This window comes from Podarcis erhardii (assembly GCF_964252035.2).
Source record: "Podarcis erhardii genome assembly, chromosome: 1".
NCBI lineage: Eukaryota > Metazoa > Chordata > Lepidosauria > Squamata > Lacertidae > Podarcis > Podarcis erhardii.
In genome coordinates, this window is record NC_138497.1 from 76,223,479 (window position 1) to 76,242,820 (window position 19,342).

General features: G+C 43.8%; 1 protein-coding gene across 1 annotated transcript in view; it reads left to right on the top strand.

Moving 5' to 3' along the window:
* The window catches only part of CTSD (cathepsin D), a 25,958-nt gene continuing 6,616 nt past the window's right edge, over positions 1-19,342 (top strand). Inside the window, exons 1-4 of the mRNA XM_081841666.1 lie at positions 1-165; positions 3,493-3,649; positions 16,079-16,202; positions 18,629-18,747. Coding sequence (XP_081697792.1) covers positions 104-165; positions 3,493-3,649; positions 16,079-16,202; positions 18,629-18,747 — 462 coding nt within the window. The 5' untranslated portion in view covers positions 1-103. The remainder of the gene's footprint in view (positions 166-3,492; positions 3,650-16,078; positions 16,203-18,628; positions 18,748-19,342) is intronic.

Sequence of the window (19,342 nt, forward strand, 5' to 3'; positions counted from 1 at the left end):
CGGGTGTGCAAAACAGACCGGACTCGGAGCAGCACGAGAAGCGCATCTGCTCCCCGTCGGTACCTGAGAGTTGCTACGATCTAGCCCAGCCGCTGCCGTCGTCATGGGGCTCCGCTCTTTAATCCTGCTCGCGTCCCTGGTGGTCGCTAGCTCGGCGCTCATCAGGTGAGGGTCGCCTTCCTCTCGCACAGTCGCCAAGCGCTCGGGGTTCCTTGGCTGGCGGAGGAGACTGGGAAGAAGAGGGGGCGGCGGGGGGAGATAAGGGAAGCTTTCTTTGCAACCTGGAGGAAACTGCAGGGTTGTTGTGTTTGGAGTAAAATGGAGCCCCGTGTCTGCTGATCAACGGCTTAGCTTCTCACCCGGGAGGGCGTGTCCGGAAAGAGCGGACATCTCGAGGGCTCCGTCAAGTTCAGCTCGTGGCTTGCTGCCCTCGATTGCCTGGCGGGGCTGGGCGGCTCTGCTGTCATCTGCTCGGTTGCACGGGCTCTCAGACGAGCGAGCAGGATCCTTTCCTTGAAGGGGGGAGTGTTGAGAGTTCATTTAAAAGGAAGGTTGGGGCAGTCCCAAAGGAGGGTTGATGTGTGCTCCAGGGAGCTTGGATCCGTGTGTACATCTGCCCAAATATACTGGTAGGCCTCTCCCTCCAAGCATGTTTTATCTTTTAAGAAAATATCACCAAATTCACTTCCTTGTCAGGGGTTAAGGTTGTAGGCTGATGTAGCAAAGAATGCAGGCTTTTGCTGTTGGGGTATAATTTCTGCCACCCCCTTGGTACCCAATTTTGTGATACTCCTGGCTCTCATTCTGCCAACTCCGTATAAAATGTAATGAAGGGGGGCCATCAAGATTTTAGGATAGGTAGAGGGAGGATTTTAGAGATCAAGCTGCTGTGCAAACCAAGATTTAGTTGATGTGTGGCAGGAAGTTAGTTATTGGAAGAAGTAACACCCTCAGGAGGTATTATGCTCTGTAGGCAAGTTGTCTTTGAGAAGACGATTCTATGCAGGTTTACTGAGAGACCCAGTTAGTTTAGTGAGGGTTACTTCCATGTTAGTGTACCTAGGGTTGCAACTTGAGCATGAGAAGTAGTACTGAGTAGCCTGTGAATCTTCTCCTTTCTCAGATACTTATTAACAGGACTTATTTATTTCATACAGTTTATATACTGCTTGACTGTAAAAACAGCAACCTCAGAGTGGTTTACAAAAAGAATAAAGCAATAGAATTGGTTAAGAACAATAGATGTTACCAAATAACCCAGCCTGCTTAGTTTATTATACGTACTTTCAGAAAAACTGCAAGCACCAAGTGCTTGAGGTAAGGAGCTTTGAACATTGAGACAGTGCCCCACTGATGGATCACATAAGAAAAAGAGCTCCAAGAGTAGATTTTTATAGGCGCAGGCATTGTAAAACTCTGCTCACTTGGTTTCTCACACCCACCCCACCCCTGCTTTCACACACACACATGAGACAACACCTGTTTAAAGAGATGGCACTCGGATAAAGACTAACGCCATCACATGTTCATAGTAAGCAAACGAGTTTGATGGCTGATGTTCTGACATGTAGAAAGTGCCTCCTACGTGGTTGGCAGTGCTTTAAAACTTGGGTCTAGCTTGACCAAAGTTATAGCTTTCCCAGTCTTTGCTTTCTGTTAGTACTAAATGTTCCAATCATGTTGAAACAGCTAAAAACCTGAGCCATAACCAGTTGCAGAGAAGACTGAATTATTTCAGGAAGGGTCATACCCATAGAAAGGGAGCGTTCCAAGAACCAGCCGTAATTGAAATAGGTCACTTCATCTCCTGAGATCCACAAAAGTGTTTCAGCAGTGGTGACAAGTAACTCTTGTCCACCTGTCTCTGAATACCCAGCAGAATGAGACATGCTTACCTTCTCTGCCTCTGTTTTCCATGCATTGCAGAGAATCTGCAGTGGGAGTAGTCTCTTGCTTTATGCTGGGTTGGCCAACCTGCTGGTCAGTTATTGTTAGTAGACCATTGCTTCAAATATTCCACGAAACCAAGAATGCCAGGTGGTAGCTTATCTTTTTGCAAAAAGTTATAGTTAGTTTCTTTTGTATATAAGTGATTGTTAGCTATGAACCAGTGACATAAAACTAATATGCCATTAGCAATGTATCAAATATTGCTGATTAGCATATCTTTGTCCTAATCAAGTCAATACTCAGGTCAAGTGTATTTCATGCAGCTGATCAAAACTTTTTTTAAAAAAACTATTTCAAATGCCCATTATAAGTTCCAGGGTGGGAAAGATAACTCCACTCCACCCCTTTCCCTTGTGTGTGTGTGTATGGAGATCTTGCTACTTCTTCCCTGGCATGGTGAGAAGCTGGCTGCTGACTCCCTCCCTCTCTATACATGCTCGAAGATGGTGGCAAAAGAAGAAGAAGAAAAGTTGGCCACTCCAGCCAGCCAAAAATTGTGTAGCTCTGCTTCTATGGCTACTGTAATCTGAAGGGATCATAAATTTGCAGGTAGTTCCACTGACTCTTGGTAGTATCTAACACTGCGTATGCCATACACACTTGACTGCAAATATATCCCATTGAACTCAAACCCCTAGGATATACCGGAAAACACCTAACCTAGATTTTCTGCAAATACCAGTTTGGGTTGAACTGCTTTGCTGGAATTGTGCATGTCTGTTTCTTTATTAAAGTGTGAGTGACTCCTAGCCGAAAAGAAACTCTTGCTCCGATGTCTGTTCAGCATCCTGTGGCTTTGGGTTGATGCTGCTGTTCCAAAGCCTTTACCCAGGCTGCTCAAACAAACTGTCAGACAAGAAGCATTGTGATGCATTGGAGCTGGTGCTTTTATCCTCCTCAGTCATGAGCTTGCCAGGAGGCTGCATCTTGTTACACAAAGGCAAACAAGCTAAAAGTTGTGAAGTGTTAGGCAGCTAGTTGGCAACTTTCCCGAGGATAGCCTCCCAGCATAATCTAACATATAAAAAAATGAAATCAAGTTTCAAAACTGGATCCAGAAGGGAGGTTCCCATAAATGCTGCCAAATTCCCAGTAGGGGTAGACTAGCAAGGATCCATGAACTTCACAGGAGCCATGTCAGTAAGCAAACCCCAATGGAGAACCTGGCTGCTTGTTTTTTTGATATGAAGACAAAAGAGAAAGTTGCTGTATTTGCTGCAAAGAGAGATGTATTTCTTTTGAACTTCTCTGAGATAATCTTTGGCTGTGTACAGTGGTACCTCAGGTTACATATGCTTCAGGTTACATACGCTTCAGGTTACAGACTCTGCTAACCCAGAAATAGTGCTTCAGGTTAAGAACTTTGCTTCAGGATGAGAACAGAAATCATGCTTCGGCGGCAGCAGGAGGCCCCATTAGCTAAAGTGGTGCTTCAAGTTAAGAACAGACCTCCGGAACGAATTAAGTACTTAACCAGAGGTACCACTGTAATTGAAACTAGATAATATTGATAATGGCCCCCAAATTGTTTCTGCTTGACAGAATTCCATTGAAGAAGTTCCCCTCCATGCGCAGCATCTACACAGAATATGGGACCAATGTCCAAGACCTGAATGAGTTGGGGGAAATGCTGAAATACAAATTTGGGGGCGCTGATGTGGGCGCACCAACCCCAGAAGCTTTGAAGAACTACATGGATGTAAGTATAGTAGTTGTAGTAGTTGATTGTCACTCCTCCTAATGCTTTGACTGTTTCTTCCTTCTTGGTGACTGGGATCTGTGTGGTAGAGCAATATCCTGGAACCCTGCTATTGTCCTTGCCTGTCTCAGTGAATAAAACCATTAGGGAGAAGGTCACATTTAAAACAGCCCTTGAAAATTATCCATAGTGGTATCTGTAAACACCCAGCACTCAATGTTTCAGGGTCACAACTGCACATCCTCCTCTTCATTGGGCAGGCTTGGCATGCAGAGAACTTGTGCTGTCATCCCAGAAGCATTTCAGTGTATCAGCACCATGTGAATTCTCCTCCCACTGAAGGGCTACACTCCTTGGGGCATGGCCTCCTTTTCTAGAGAAGCCGTGTGTTTGTGGGAGATAGGGCAGGCTGATAATGACTGTTTGCCTTGTGCAAAGGTAATTGTTGAAGCAAATGGGAATGTGTAGGAGGGGTATGAGGAAATCAAGGAAGCTTAAGACTGGAGAAGATATGGAGGATGCTCCTGAGGGCTTGACATGTAGGATCATAGCCATTATGACTCGGATGATCTTGACATTGAAGAAAGAACGCTCGCAAATGAGCAAGCGAAGACTTGCTGTTCTTGGCATCCATTTGTCTCAAGAGACAGTGGAGAGCGCCTTCAGGGGTGATATCAAACTGCTGCATTAGCATCACCAAAGTGACATCCCCCAGAGCCCAAGCCTGGGAAATGTGTATGGGAAAACCTGAAGGCAAGACCCCCCCCCCGCCCCCGCCCCCGCCCCCGTCTCGGCCTCGCTGATGTGGTCCAAAGGAAACCAATATGTCTGGCACCAGCTTCACTGTAGGAGTTGCTGGAAGGAGGTGTTTAATGCCCCATCCAGCCGTCTTGGGGTCTCCACTCCAGATTTGCATGGTGTTTACTCCTTAGCCATTTCTTCTCCCGAAGATATCCCACAAGGCAGCGGAGGTTTAGAATCTTCTCCTAGATGGGCTACCTTCCCAGGTTTATGAGCCCCACCTGCCCCTCACTCCCATCTACAGCACATGCAGAAGCACCTTCTTGACCATTGGATCCACTCTTGGTCTTGCCTGCTGAATCCACCACAGCCTGTCTTCACATGCAGGGGAAGTCCGAGCGTAGACTTAACAGTGTGATAACCATGGGCTACAGGACCAAGTATAAGGCTAGAACTAGAAGCTTCTGGGCAGAACTTAGTTTTCTGGCAATCCCACTGGCTTCACTTGCATTCCTCTTGGAAAACCCTTCTGCTCCCCACGTCACTTCCTGCACACTTTAAAAGGATGACTCATACCTGAACAGGCTGAAACTTAATCCAGTTAACAAAGATTCACAGTAGCTGTTGGTCCAGTCTTCTTCCCTAATAGGATTTTGATGCAGACCACCCATCAGTGCTAGGATGTCATAACTTGTCGCTGAATTTTTCTTGCCATTTTATAAATCGCAGAGAAAGTGCCACCATTGAACTCTGAAAAGAGGCCACTGTAGCTTGAAATGAAATTTGCTACAGTCTCTGCAGACTGTTTCCGTCTCTGAACTTTTTTTTTTTTTAAGTGCTGTAACAGCCATCTCTCCTCTTTCCTGCTGATTTAATGATGCCATAATGTAATACTGGCTTGCAAGCCAAGGGATAAGTAAACAGAATACATTCAGAATCTGAATTGGTGAGATAATAGTGCTTTTTTGGAGCAGGGAAGTGTGTAAGGCCAACTTGCACTTCTCAGCAGATTTTCATGATTAGGTTGGTGTAGGTGATGTGCTATGATGCCACAGCATCAATAGAGAAGTAACAGAAAAGATTCCATATAAAAATGTGACGCTCAATCATTTATTGGAATTTACATGTAAATATTTTGAGTAGTTCTTAGAACTACAGTTATACCTCATGTTGTGTCTGCCTCCTGTTGCATCTTTTCCTGTTACATCCCGCAGCAACCTGGAAGTACCGGAACTGGTACTGGTGCGTAGAAGCGCTAAATCACGCCTGCGCAGATGCAGTACTTCAAGTTACGGGCATTTCACATTATGGATGGGCCTCCAGAATGGATCCCATCCATAACACGAGGTACCACTGTACAGGTGGTGAACTGTTGGGTCATTTTGGCAAATGTGAGAATAAGCCCAAATGGTGCTTGGCATGGATGGCTCTACTGAATGATCATCAGGTAGAATCTTAAAGTTGGAGGAAGGAGTCTTGTAGACCATCTAGTCCAGTTTTAACACCATGTTAAAAAAGCCTGACTGGCCTCAACTAGAAGTTGAGCACTTAGTGTCACTGGTCTCTTGTTGCGAAACCATTTTGGCAAGCATCCTCACTTCTGACTTTCAAGCATCTCTTGAAGACTTTTTAACGCCAGCAGGCATTAAATTCATGACCAGAAATATTTGATTTCTGATCATGCAGTCACCTTACTGATTATCTGTATTTTCAAAAGTTAATTTATTAAAATGACATTTTATATTTTCACAAGACGTGCTGTTAAAATTTTATGATAAGGTGGTATAAAAAGTTTTTATGATATGATGGCATAGAATTACTTCTGTAAATAACTGTATTCTAATAACCCATCTGAATGTTGACTTCATAGTTCAAAGCTTCTGGTTGTCTTTGGGCAGAACGGAGTATACCTCCAATACCAACACACTCAGCATTTCTCCTTAAACCACAGAGCTTTGAAGTAGAAGTCCGGGATGTTTGCATGTTGCATTTGAAGGCATCTTCCCGTTCTCCCATCAGCTGATGGATGGGTAGAAGCATACCTTGCTTGACTGAAGGAACAACCTGGTTCCTCCTTTGAAGTGCTGCCTGGTACGAGGCTGTTTATAAAGGGCTGCTTGAAAGCCCTGTGATTTGCTTGCTTTGAAGTCCTGAGAATCAGGGCTTTGGGGGAAGCATCACCTGATGGCAGGTGATTGGCAGGTGAGCTGTCTCACATGCCTGTCGACTGGCCTGCTGGGCTGGGTGAGATGAAGATCTGCCCATCCTATCAGAAAAGCTTCCCTATCCTTGTCTTTGAAAGTGGGCCACTGCTGACATGGGAAAGTAGTTATATTGTGGGCTCTTTATTTAAAACCACAATACAGTATACAGTAAAACCGATAAGAAGTAGGATCCAATTGTCTTATTAAAATTGTCAAATTAAAATCACAAGACCGTAAAGATCTTTCCATATGATCTCATTTTCCTGAATTGAAATTAACTACATAACTTCTGCCCATCACTCTCCACGCTTGCTGCTCCCTTTCTCTTAATTCTTGCATTCACAATTGGCCCCACTTCCTTGACCCAATCATTGAGGCCCGTAGTAGGGTGGGGCATCGGTGTTCTGTTCATGATAGGCATTCTGAATATGGGAGGATGGCTTTTGTTTTTCCTTCAGAAGTACCAAACACCTGCAGTTAGACTTGTGGAGGGTTTTTGCCACAGTACTTGCAGAAATCCAGGCTGAACATCCTAAAGGGACATGCTTGTGTCTGGAGAGAGTTGTGACAGATGGGGAAGTTATGTGAGTGGCCAGTATAACAGCTGAAGCCTGAGAGTTTGGGGGCTGCTTCTCCAGCTTGAGGTGCAGCCTGGGCTTGCTGTGCTCTGAATTGTGTGTGCCTTGTCTCTTGGGAAAGCAAGTATCTTGGCTTCTCTCCCCCCCCCCCCTCCCTGCCCCAGGCTCTTGTCAGCCATCCAGATTTCTCCTGTGACTTGTCCTCTTTGTTTGCCAATCCCAAGGGAGTTCTACAAGCAGGGGGACAGAAGTGTTTAATCAAGCTCTAGCTCTGATGTTGAAATGTGCAAGGTGAAGGTTGTGCAATACATGGCTGCTCCGAAACCATTTTTCCCCTTTTTGAAGAAAGCTTTGTCTCATGCCATTTTTTTAAAAAAAACTGAATTTCCACATTTGGAGTTAATACAAATAGAACCTATCAGATTGCATGTACTGGCAGCAGACCAGAGAGAAACATGGATTGGAATCTTTCCCCATGACATACTTGACTTCAAGTGGCAGATGGTGCTGTTTAAACACTTGAGCCCATACCTGTGTCCTGAAATACTTGCAGTCTTAAGAGCACTGCATCATGCGCTTCTCTGAATGTGTAGATCAGCCTTCCAAACTAATGAGAGTTGAAGGCCATATAGAATGTTTTTACCTGTTATTAGAAAAAGAAGAAAATAGTGCTGGACTGCATTGCCATTTTTTTCTTACCACGTTGCAAATGGCAAACACGTGCTCTGTGTTGTGTGTGGCAGCCCCTGTGTACCCCTTTTGTCAGGGTCAGTAGGGCAGGGTCCTACCTAGAGCAGGGTCAGTATTCTCTCTCAGCTGCTACAAGGCCACACTAAAACCTTCCGTAACCCAGGGTACTAAAAGAAATTACCAAATATATGTCTTTCTTCCCCCCATCCTATAATTAACAGTTTACATAAAGCTTGTATCAGCATGCAGCTGGTAGTAATATACTTTTAATGTCGAGTTTTGTGCATGGAAATGCAACTGGCTGCTCTTCAGGGGTGTGAAACTACTCAAGACCCTCAAGCAGTCATACCTTTCCTCATTTCCATTGCCTGCCATGTAGAAATAACACATGGGTTTGGGGCAATGGTAGTGGATCACTATATGCCTCTATGCCTCAAGAGTAGGATCTGTAACTTCCTCCTGACTGCAGGTCACTGGAGCAGTTGAAGATATTAGAATCATAGAATCATAGAGTTGGAAGAGACCACAAGGGCCATCGAGTCCATATTGGAGGATGGACCAGAGAGGAGAGCAGGCATCACGAACCTGATTGTCCTTATTTCCCTTGGAGAAAGGCAATCAATAGGTGTTCTGCTTGCTTTGCTTTCTTTATACTTCACCCTTCCAAGAACATATACCAGGGACTTTCTCTGCTAAATTTCTCCCTGCATATTCAGAAAATGATAATTATCTAGAAAGTTTCAAGGAATGTCCCAAGTTTTTTTTTAATGCTAGGCTTTTTGGTTTGTTACCCTGCATGAGAAATGTATATTTTTTGCAGGAAATTACAAATGCCTTTATTAAAGTGTTTCTGTTACCAGAAGCACCCGAAATTTGTAGCAGCTGTAATTGGCAACCAATCATCAAACAATTCTATTTATTTCCCCGCAACAGTAAGCGTCGCTGAATTTAACGGGTAGATGGTAGGCATTCTCCCAAACACTGGGTCTAAACTGCAAGCTTCAAAACTAGTGGCTTGGAGAAAAGTGATGGGAGAGAATAGATTGCTCCCAGATATATCCCTTTCACTTTTGGGACAAGCAGAATATATTAAATGGTTCTTTTTTTGCCTTATCTCCTGTTTTGTGAAGAATGGCAAATGAGATCTTAAGCACTGTAAAAGTTTGATTGCGCTACCAGTGATTTTTTAAAAAACTTTTTTAAATGAACAAGAAGTGACAAGGCTTCACCCTCCTGCCTCTGATGTGTTCTGGGTATTTCACATAGGCTGGATTGGGGCTAGCTTTGGAATAGTGCTACATCTAAGACTTGCCCCCCCCCACCCTGCAATGCTCCCCATTTGTCTTGTTCCACGAGGACATAAGACTGGGGGGGGGGCGGGTTCATGGTTGTGGTACAAAAACCCAGCTAGTTTCAGTTAGCTTTATCTACAAAAGGGCTGTGTATCTATTTTGAAGTCTAGTCATGAGACAGATAAACTGTAACAGAGCTCCTGACATGATAATTGTGCAAATAATAGCTTACTGATGAGCTCTCTCTTGCGACACACACACACACACATAGTCCAGAAGCTTATAAATCCTTTTGCCATGCGGCAATGTTTTCCCCATGTATACAACTGGATTTGCTAACTCATTTGCCCGGTTAAGTAGCCTTCCAATGGAACTGCAGACCTGAACAACTCTTTTTATCAAGAGAATCCCATGGAGGGACCCCAGAAAAATGCTTTGATGAAGCTTGAGCATGTTCAGTGGGCATGGAATGCTGACTGCCTGTTGGGAGGGGAAACAGGGTGGTTGGAATCCTGAACGGAATCGTTCTACACCACATTTTCTTGCAGGTCCCACTTGTGTTCTTAGGGAAAGCTTTAATTCTTCTGGGCACATTTCAGATCCTGTTGGAGCATACAGTTTTGGGTGTTGCTCTGCTAGAATTATGTATCTGGAAGATTCTCTCTCTCCCCCTCCCCCTTTTTTTAAATGAATGTTGCAAGCAAGGGGATTGTTTACATAGGTTGATATTTGAGCTTAATATGGGAAGCAGTGTTGACTTCTCATTTGGGTACTGTAAAAGACTTCTTCAAAATTACAGCCCAGTCCTAATTTAGATTGCATTTAGCCTCTAGGGTGGGGCATACCCGTGGCTATGCTGATCCACCATTACAAAGTGAGGCTGCTTTGGACGAGTTGGCTGCTACACCAGAACAAGGCAGCACACTAATCCAATGTGGGACCTGCCAGATGTTTTGAACTACAACTCCCATCAGCCCTCGCACATTTGGAGTAGTCTAAAACATGTGGAAGGCAGCAGGTTGGGGAAGTCTGGTGGATAGAGATCTGGATGAATTCGACAAGTCTAATATAGAAGTGGTTGGCTTCAGCTAGTTCTTCTTTCTTTCTTCTACAAAAAAACCCCCCAAACCTCAGCTTGATGCTGTTGTTTCCAACATCAGCTGGTCAGTCTTGTCCCTCTTTCACCGCATTGAATCTTTGTTAAATCCTCCTATTTTGCAACACCTTTCCTTCTGAAAATGGCAAAAGTGGAAGGAAAAGTTGCTTCATGACTGTTGTAAGCTTGTTACTGTCAGTTGTTTTTTAAAAAACTACTGCTGCTGTTGGCAAATAGCAAACTTGGGCAATCTTCTCGAAGTGGACTGGAAGCTCTCTGAAACACCCAGACCACTCCGCACTCATCCACACAGGCAAAAATATGTATTCCCGGTGCTTTTATAGCTATGCCTAGTCAAGCTTCTCACAATGGAGCATCCTGTAAAGGAAGCTGCTTTCCCTTGCACCAAACCATTGTCCATCTGCCTCACTATTGTCTGTACTGGCTAGCAGAGGCTCTCCAGAGTTTTCAGACCTACTACTTGGCTACGTTGGAGCCTGAATCTGGATGCCCTCCCTTTATAAAACGTAAAGGTGCAAGGTTTTGCCTGGGATGTGAACCCAGCACCTCTTGCACCCAAAGCAAAAGGAACCCAACACCACTAGACACATTCCGTGGATACAAAAAATGGCAGGTCCATGGGTGCTACTGTTGTTTACGGCCGATAGGATGTTCACCCTTCCTTCCTTAAGGCTGCAAAGGTGGTCAGGGTTGTAATTGTGACAGCTTTCTAAAGTGGTCAAAATTAAAGTTGGAAAAAGTGTAGGTGGAGATCATTCTTCTGTATATTTCCAAGAGGAACTCCCTGTTAGCCTAAGGCCTAGCCCTCCTAGCCAGGTTGCTGCCACTCCTCTAAATACCACCTCATTTGCAATTTGCAAGAACAAGACACCTCTGAGTCAGCTTTCCAATTAATATCACTTAGAGTAAGGCTGCCCCCCACCAACCCAATCTGTTTAGGTGGTGTAACAGCTTCATACCTGTCTTGGCTTTATTCCATCTTTCTTTAGAAGCAGTCCCGATGGTGGCTGTTACACAATGGCCTGTCTATATTAGGAAGGGAGAAGTGAAGTGAATTTTTTATCTTTAATTGCCAAACTCAAGTGAGCCACCCAAATATGAAATCCTTCACTTGATGTATGTCTTAACTCTTGCCCTTGCTGGCAAAGGGATAGCTCAGGCGGTAGAGCATGAGACTCTAAATCTCAGGGTTGTGGACACTGGACAAAAGAGAAGGTTGGGCTAGATGAGTCTTATGGTCCCTTCCAACTCTACAATTCTAGTTGTATAATGCATGGATGACCACACACACAAGCCTCGCAGGTGCAACTATTAGGGGTTGCAGTGCAGAACAGAGGCAGGATGGACTAGGTGCATATGTGGTGGTGGCATCAGGTAAATGCTCAGTAGAGACACCAATGCTAGGGAATTATATATAGCAGGCATGGTGTTTCTCTGTGCGTTTTATATATAGTGGCAGCCCTATGTCTGCAGCAGACAGCTTAGAAACGGCCTTAACAGACTGGGATCAATGCAGCTCATGGTCCCCTTTTTATAGTTTGCTTTCAAAAGTGGTAGGGAGGCGAAGAGAAACTATGTTTTTGCCAGCCTTCAGTCAATTATTGCTCATCCCAGATTGAAGATCCCAATCCATATATTGCTGTGGATTGCAGCAGTCTCCTGGCAGGTATACCTGAAGAGGGGTATAAGCTCCACATCAGCAGTAGCTCCACATCAGCAGTTTTCAACACATTCAAATGTAAATGAAAATGCTTGTGGTTCTCAAGATGAAAAAATAAGTGCACTGTTCCTACTCATGCCAGGAAAACACTTGGCAAAGTTCACAAACCTGTTCTGGAGCCAAAAATATATATGCCATGTGCGTTGGGTTGCCACCCTTTCTTCTTTCTCCAGGCAGAACTTCTGTAATAGCTGTTGGATCAGCAAAAATGGGAAGAGGCGCAGCTTTCCCCACTGCTGAGGTGTAGCAATTGCCAGCGGATGGGAACAGCAAGCTGTACCTAAGCAGTTTAGCAGGAATCCTGCTCCAATAAGTTTTTATGTTGTTTTTTTAAAGTCAGGGAAGTGAGGTTTGTTGTCTGTTGCATACTATGGCCGTGACAGCTGAGGAGGGAGGAAACATCCAAAGCATTCTTCCATTAAGTGCAAATTTCAGCAGGCTACAGGATATTGATTGTGGTAGATGAAGAGCTCTTTGCAACTGGAAAGTCCTCTCCTCCCCTCCCTTTCACCCCCTTTCTATGGTCAGTACATGTACTGGAAGCAAAAAGCGTAAAGACCTACTTAATCCTTGTTGGTTCAGCATGTACGCTACTTTTGCACTCATTGGTGCTTATGCTGGAGCAGAAAGGGAACATGTTTATGTCTCATTGAGAAATTGAGTCAAATGCTGACTTCATGGTTTGCTAGGATGTCTTTGGAAGCCTAAGAGAGTCTCCCTCCCTCCCTCTTGTTTAAAAGTTGGAGGAGTCTGGAATATATTCCCTGCCATAGTAGCTGCAGCCCTAGAGAGGGATGAGGAGCAAGTAACCTCCATTTACTCAGTGTGTTAGAGGAGAAAGGCTTAGCTAAGGCGGGGTGTGTGGACCTTTGTTACAAAATGTTCTCCCTTTAACACATTGCAAAAATGGGTGTGGGGAAACCTTGGGGAGGGGTAGTGTGCAAGTTCTGTGCCCTCTCATAGGATAGGTGCTATATCATTTTTAGTTCTGCCCTGCCACTTGTTGGACTGTGTTAAACAGTAGGACCCATCTGGCTGCTGTTAGCACAAACCCATTGTGTCATTGCTCTAGTTGCTGCTTGCAGAATTCCCACTCATTGTTTCAGGGTAGGGAGGGAGGGAGCTACTGCTTGTCTTCCGGCGGCAGTGTCTCACTTCCAGAATCCTTCCTGTGTCCCCCCCAAAAAGAGGTGTGTGTGTTTCACAACAGTGTAGGTCCTAATGGAGGAATCTGCAAAATGATGCTAGTAAATGGATACATAGCAATTCCTTCCCATCACGTTCATGTCCTGGTAAGTGACCATCCTAAGCATGAGCAGCTTCACATGCTCCTTAGGCAGGATGGGGAATCTTTCTCGAGATGCTGGTGGACTTACACATTGCATCATCCTTGGCTAGGGCTGATGGGAGTTGGAGCCCAGCAATGTCTCGAGGGTTGCAGGTTCCCCATGCCTGGATGGAATGCAATTCAGTTTTACTCAGAGTAAAACCATTGAAGTTAATTAAATGTGGCAAGTTAGGTCCATTAATTTCAGTAGGTCTACTCTGACCAAAACTTGGTTGAACTCCGCTCCCTCTTTCTAGACAGCTTAATTCCTCCCATCTGGAATGTGAGCCTCTTCCTGGTTCAAGTACTTAAACTACCCTTCTGATTTGAGTGCAAAGGCTGCCAGGCTCCTGCCTGAATGGTGGTTCCTTCATAGTATAGCAACTATTCCAGGAAGCACAGGCGAGCAATATATAGGATTTATTGCATTGCAACAAAAATTCTGCATACTTAAAAAAATAATGTGTAGAGACCATGTGTCACCTCAACTTTAGCTTTAGGAGCATGGACAAGAATGGAATATAATGATTTCTAAATACTGACCCAGGACTTTATTCCTCCGTGTGTGTGAGGGAGAATTTGTACAGATAAACGTTGCATAAAACACTGGCCTTTGTAAACAAAAGTTGCTTAAGTACAAAATGAATATCAAGGCAGCAGTCCTGGTTAATTACAAGGTGATTTACAGCCTCTAATTCTCTGCTGTGCTTTAAGAGTAATAGCCAATATCTTTGGCTTATATGAAGTGCTATATAGGTACTAGGTTAGAAAACACACCCTGCCCTAATACAATAATGGTTTTAATGTGAGATGCCAGGGAGGAGATGGCAGTATAATTTCCTTTAATCTCCATGGGCTGTAGGCAAAGAATGCAGGTAACATTTTTGTGCCCAAGTAGCTTGACCAGAGGAATGAAAAGCATCTCCCATGTTGAGTGGTGGAGCTGTTGGCCGTGTCATTAGCTGTTGCCTTGGGAGCTCCTCTCATCCACCAGTTTTTGTGCACTTGTGCCCCAGGAACTCTGAGTAGGTAAGCACATGTGCTGGTAAGCAATATGAAGATACTGGCTGAGCCAAGTGAAGTTTAAATATTGTCACCAAAACATGGACATTTGAATCTACCTTTGTAAGGCGGTAACTCCCAAACATTGAGGATGAAATTGGGTACACCTTCTGTCATTCTTATCTACCCACCCACCCTAAAGGAAGTTAGACATTCTGTTGCAATATATGACTGGAAGTTTTGCTGAGAGATTTGCATATAAGTTTGGGGAATGTTTGGGATACAATACTCTGTTTTAAATTCAAGCACACTTTCCCAAGGGAACCAGGGAAGAGGAATGATGACATCCTGTTGTATCCATCATGGAGCCATTGCATGAGAGCATTTGCTAGATTTTTGGATGTTGGGAATGAACTTGCAGTAAAGAGCTGGCTTAGCCCTTGTTCAAATAGAGCATTTTAGTACTTCCACATAAGTGAATGGTAGCAATTCATTCTTAGGGTTGGAGTGAAATCTCTTGGCTCTGAGTGGCTAAGGCCTTACTCTTGGGAATAATCGAGAGGCATAATGCATCTCTGTGCTCCGAACACACTGGCAATTAAACATTGCCATGTTTAAGCCAAGGATGAGCAGTCTGTGGCTCTCTTTATTCTGCTGGATTCTTAACTCTTCCATCCAGCATGGCCAATGGTTGGGTATGATGGTGGAAATTGTAATCCAACAACCTCTGGAGGGCCACAGGTTCCTCATCTAAGCCCCACATGTGATATCAATCATAATGACAAAGTGTAGGCAAAGTGTAGTTTATAATAACTACAGTGGTACTTTGGTTCTCAAACTTAATCAGTTGCGGAAGTCTGTTCCAAAACCAAAGCGTTCCAAAACCAAGGTGCGCTTTACCACAGAAAGGAATGCAAAATGGATTAATTTGTTCCAGACTTTTAAAAACAACCCCTAAAACAGCAGTTTAACATGAATTTTACTATCTAATGAGACAATTGATCCATAAAATGAAAACAATAAACAATGTACTGCAGTCACACAATCCATCAATCAGTAGCTGAACTGGGTTCCACACAGTCGCGGAAACGAAACAAAACAAAAAAGCCACGAAAACGCAAAAAATACACAGCAAAAACATGCAAGCTGGTGACCCTTGCAACATCTTTTGGAAGCAAATGAGACTTTCATCTAGAGTCTCCTCATCTTGATACAGCCAACTCCCCCTTCTTTTTATTTATTTACTTTGCATCTTCTTCCTTTCCTCTAAGGGTCTAAACGCAACCTTCATTGCCTCCATCCCTCCTGCCCCATTTTTTTCCTCACAAGAAAACCTGTAAGGTAGTTCAGGCTGAGAGAGAATGACTTGCTCACAAGACACCCAAGGAAGCTTCATATCTTAGTGGGATTTTGTACCTGGGTCTCCTTACTCCTGGTCTGACACTCTGATCATTATTCCTCCCTGGTGCACACTCTTGCTCCCTCTCTCTATATGCAGTGTGATATGGGCGTGGGGTAGTTACGTAAGTTTGGTGGCTTCTTTTGCGGCAGCCACTGACTTCTCTCAATCCTATAAATAACACTGTGGTAAGAATGATCCCTTAGTAGTAATCCTCCGTACTGTGGGGGTAATGAGCGTTGTATTTGGCAATCCAGTACCATGAAAGTGATGCTTATTTTATTTCTTTGCAAACCTGGTGCTAGCCTGGAATGATCAGCTTCTTATCTTTTGTCCTCATCTCAACTTTCGTTTTGCAGGCTCAGTATTATGGAGAGATTGGCATTGGGACACCCCCACAGAAGTTTACTGTGGTCTTCGACACTGGCTCTTCCAACCTCTGGGTGCCTTCTGTCAAGTGCCACTTGATGGACATTGCTTGCTGTAAGTATCTCTTCAGTTGACTGACTTAAGTAGCACCAGCCATTAATCCTCTAGAGTGTATTTATGTGATAAAGCCTAAGCCAAGCTCTTACTTTGCATGAAAACGACTAACTTTTAAAAAAGAATTTTATTTGCCATATCATTGATTGATGATATGCTTCCTGTGCTTCATTTTGAGAAGCCTGGTACTTCCTGTCCACTATTTTTTAATATTGCTTCCAACTTGACTCCCCACTCCTTGCTGCTTTTAAAGAATACTTTGATTCAACTGACCATTGCTTGAAAGGCAAAGAAGTGTACTTCTCTCTCCTGGGATGCATGCTGCTCAGCACGTTGGAAACTGGTCAGCCAGATCTATCTGTCACTGTTCTTATATTATTGAGGCATATAACCTTGCACAAGGAATATGAAGCAATTTGAAATGTAAATATAACCTTTAGTTCTGAATAACGTTTTGCCATTTAGAACAGGAGTGGATAACCTGCTCCTGGGCTCCAGCTCCCGTTGGCCCCAGCCAACTTGGACCCTGTGGTCAGGGACAATGGTACTTGTAGTCCAGCAGCATCTGGAGAGCCAGCACTGATTTACAACTTATGCTGTCAACTGTGTTTCACTCTCTTTCCCAGAGGATCTGTCAGAGCACTTAAACTAGCGGTTCTCAACCTGTGGTCCCCAGATGTTGTTGGACTACAACTCCCATCATCCCTGAGCTCTGGCCTTTCTAGCTAGGGGTGATGGGAGTTGTAGTTCAACAACATCTGGGGACCCACAGGTTGAGAAAGGCTGACTTAAACAGAGTTGGTGGCTGATCATTCCACCTCTGAGCACCTAAAGTGATGATAAAATATACTCCATCTCTTAACTAATTTAAAGAGTCTCCCCTGACTATTGAATTAAATGCAGCTGTTTCTGCTTGTGATGAGACCCTTGTGCACATTGGTAGAGATCACGGGAACCACATCTTCTGAATGTACCTGTGCGCAGCAACTCCGCTGGCTGAAACTGATGGGAGTTTTAAAGCATCCCTGACCACTGGCCATGCTGGTGAGGGCTGGTGGGAGTTTTATTCCAGCAGTAGTTGCAGGGCTGCTTGTTAGCCACCCTTGCTTTAGGTGGAAAACGGATAATGACTTTATTAAAGGTGGTTTGAAAGAGGGTGTTCTACTCTTGTTATGCACACCCAGCTGGTTTTGCAAGCTTTTATTCTGTAAAGCCTGTTTGACCAGAAATGCATAGGACAAAAAAAGAAGAAGCGTGCCTCATAGGAAATGAAGCCCCTCAAACTACTTTCAGCCCTCTTGAAAAGTGTGTGAGCTCAGCACGTGTACCCGGGTTTTTCATGTCTTGGGAATCCTCAAGAAATAAACCTGCCAGGTATACTTGAATCCCAAAATATACTTTCCAAATCCAATTTAGCAGCCAAATTGGATCTCTCCACTTAATTCTCCATGTGTTCGAAGAGCTTTAGAAAGCACTTTGTGCTAATGCTTTCAGGTAAAGAGATGCATGTTGGCAGTCGTTCTACCCTATTCTGGAAGTCCCTTTAGTTCAAGAGGAATGAAAAAGTATTCTCCCCAGCAGATGGGACTTGAAACAGGCAGAGTTAGTTGTGCTACAACCATGCCAGATCTAGCTAAGATTTGGTAAAGACCACCTTTCTCCAGAAGCCCCAGTGGACTACAATTTAACTGTAGTTGCTTTCCTAAACATCCCTGATACCATTGTGGGCATGGCATAAAAAGTTCAATTTATAGAGGAAGGCTAGGTTCATATGCCGTCTAGATTTCTTCACTGCTTCTCCACTTAAGATGTTCAGGAGGCGATATAGCTGTGATTATTAAATAACCATGGCCTCTGTTTATAAAATGAGTCCAGTCCATCAGTCCCTAAGCTTGCACATAATCAGGGTTAGCAGTAACCTTGCTCTTTGCTATTATTCAGCATTTCACTCTAGCCCTTCAGAACAATTTGGCTGGCCTAGAAATCTGTTGCTTTGAAATGAAACCTATAATTGTCCATATTATGGGTTGTTGGCTGATAAGTGACGCTACAGGGTGGGTACTGTCCATGTCTGTCCTGGGTTTTTTTCTTCCAGAATAAATACTACATCAAGTGCATCTCTTAGGTCAGGTCTGCATCAAAGCACAATTGCCTTTTGCTTGTTTCTTGAGTGTATTTACATACAGGAATCAAGAAAACTGAACATAATGAAAAAAAATGGTTTTTCCCTCCATTTAATTAAATGCTGCAAAACTGGTTCCTAACACTAATTAAAAAGCTGTGAGAAAGGAGTTATGGATTGGCTTATAGTTTCTGTTTGATCTGGAACACAGGGTTGGTGTCTCCTCAAATATTTGTCAAGTGTTCCAAGTTGGTAGACTGTGTGTGGATTTATGTGTGTGTGTTGTGTTATTTTCCCCCTGCAGTGCTGCATCACAAATACGATTCTTCCAAGTCCAGCTCGTATGTGAAAAATGGTACAGACTTTGCCATCCATTATGGTACTGGGAGCCTGTCAGGATTTCTCAGCCAAGATCATGTAACGGTTAGTACATCACCAATAATTCACTTCTCCAAGCTGTTAAAGCTTTGAGTCTTTAGCAAAACAACAACAGCCTACCACCACTACCACCATACGAGAGTACTAAAATATTGTAGTGTGATAGGAACTCCTGGGGATAGTACCAAAAGTTTGTGAGGCATATGGGATGTGCTTTTCGCAAAACATAGATTGCCTAGCCAGTGATCAGCTTTGATGTAGAGCACTGTGGGTTTGTTTTGCTGCTTAGAAAGTAAATGACAGCATTGTGGTAATTTATTATATTTTTTTTAAAAAAAAAAAAAAGACAAGGTAGGAGAAGTTAGTTTCAAATTTATTGTCCTGTGGCTGCACATTAAAACAGCTTTTCTCATGGTGTGCCGTGAAAGGCCCCAGAAGCTCTCTTTGCCAGTCCTTTCTATGAGCCTGCCATCTTTAGTGGCCAGTTTTAAAGCCACATGTGTATGGAAAGAATTGCCATGGTTTGTTCGTAATCCTCCTCAAGTAAACTACAGCTACTGTGGCCTTAAGGGAGCCTGTACTTGTCCAGGTTAAGTTGATGGAAGTTGCTAGACTAGGGTGATACAATTATTTTAAGCAG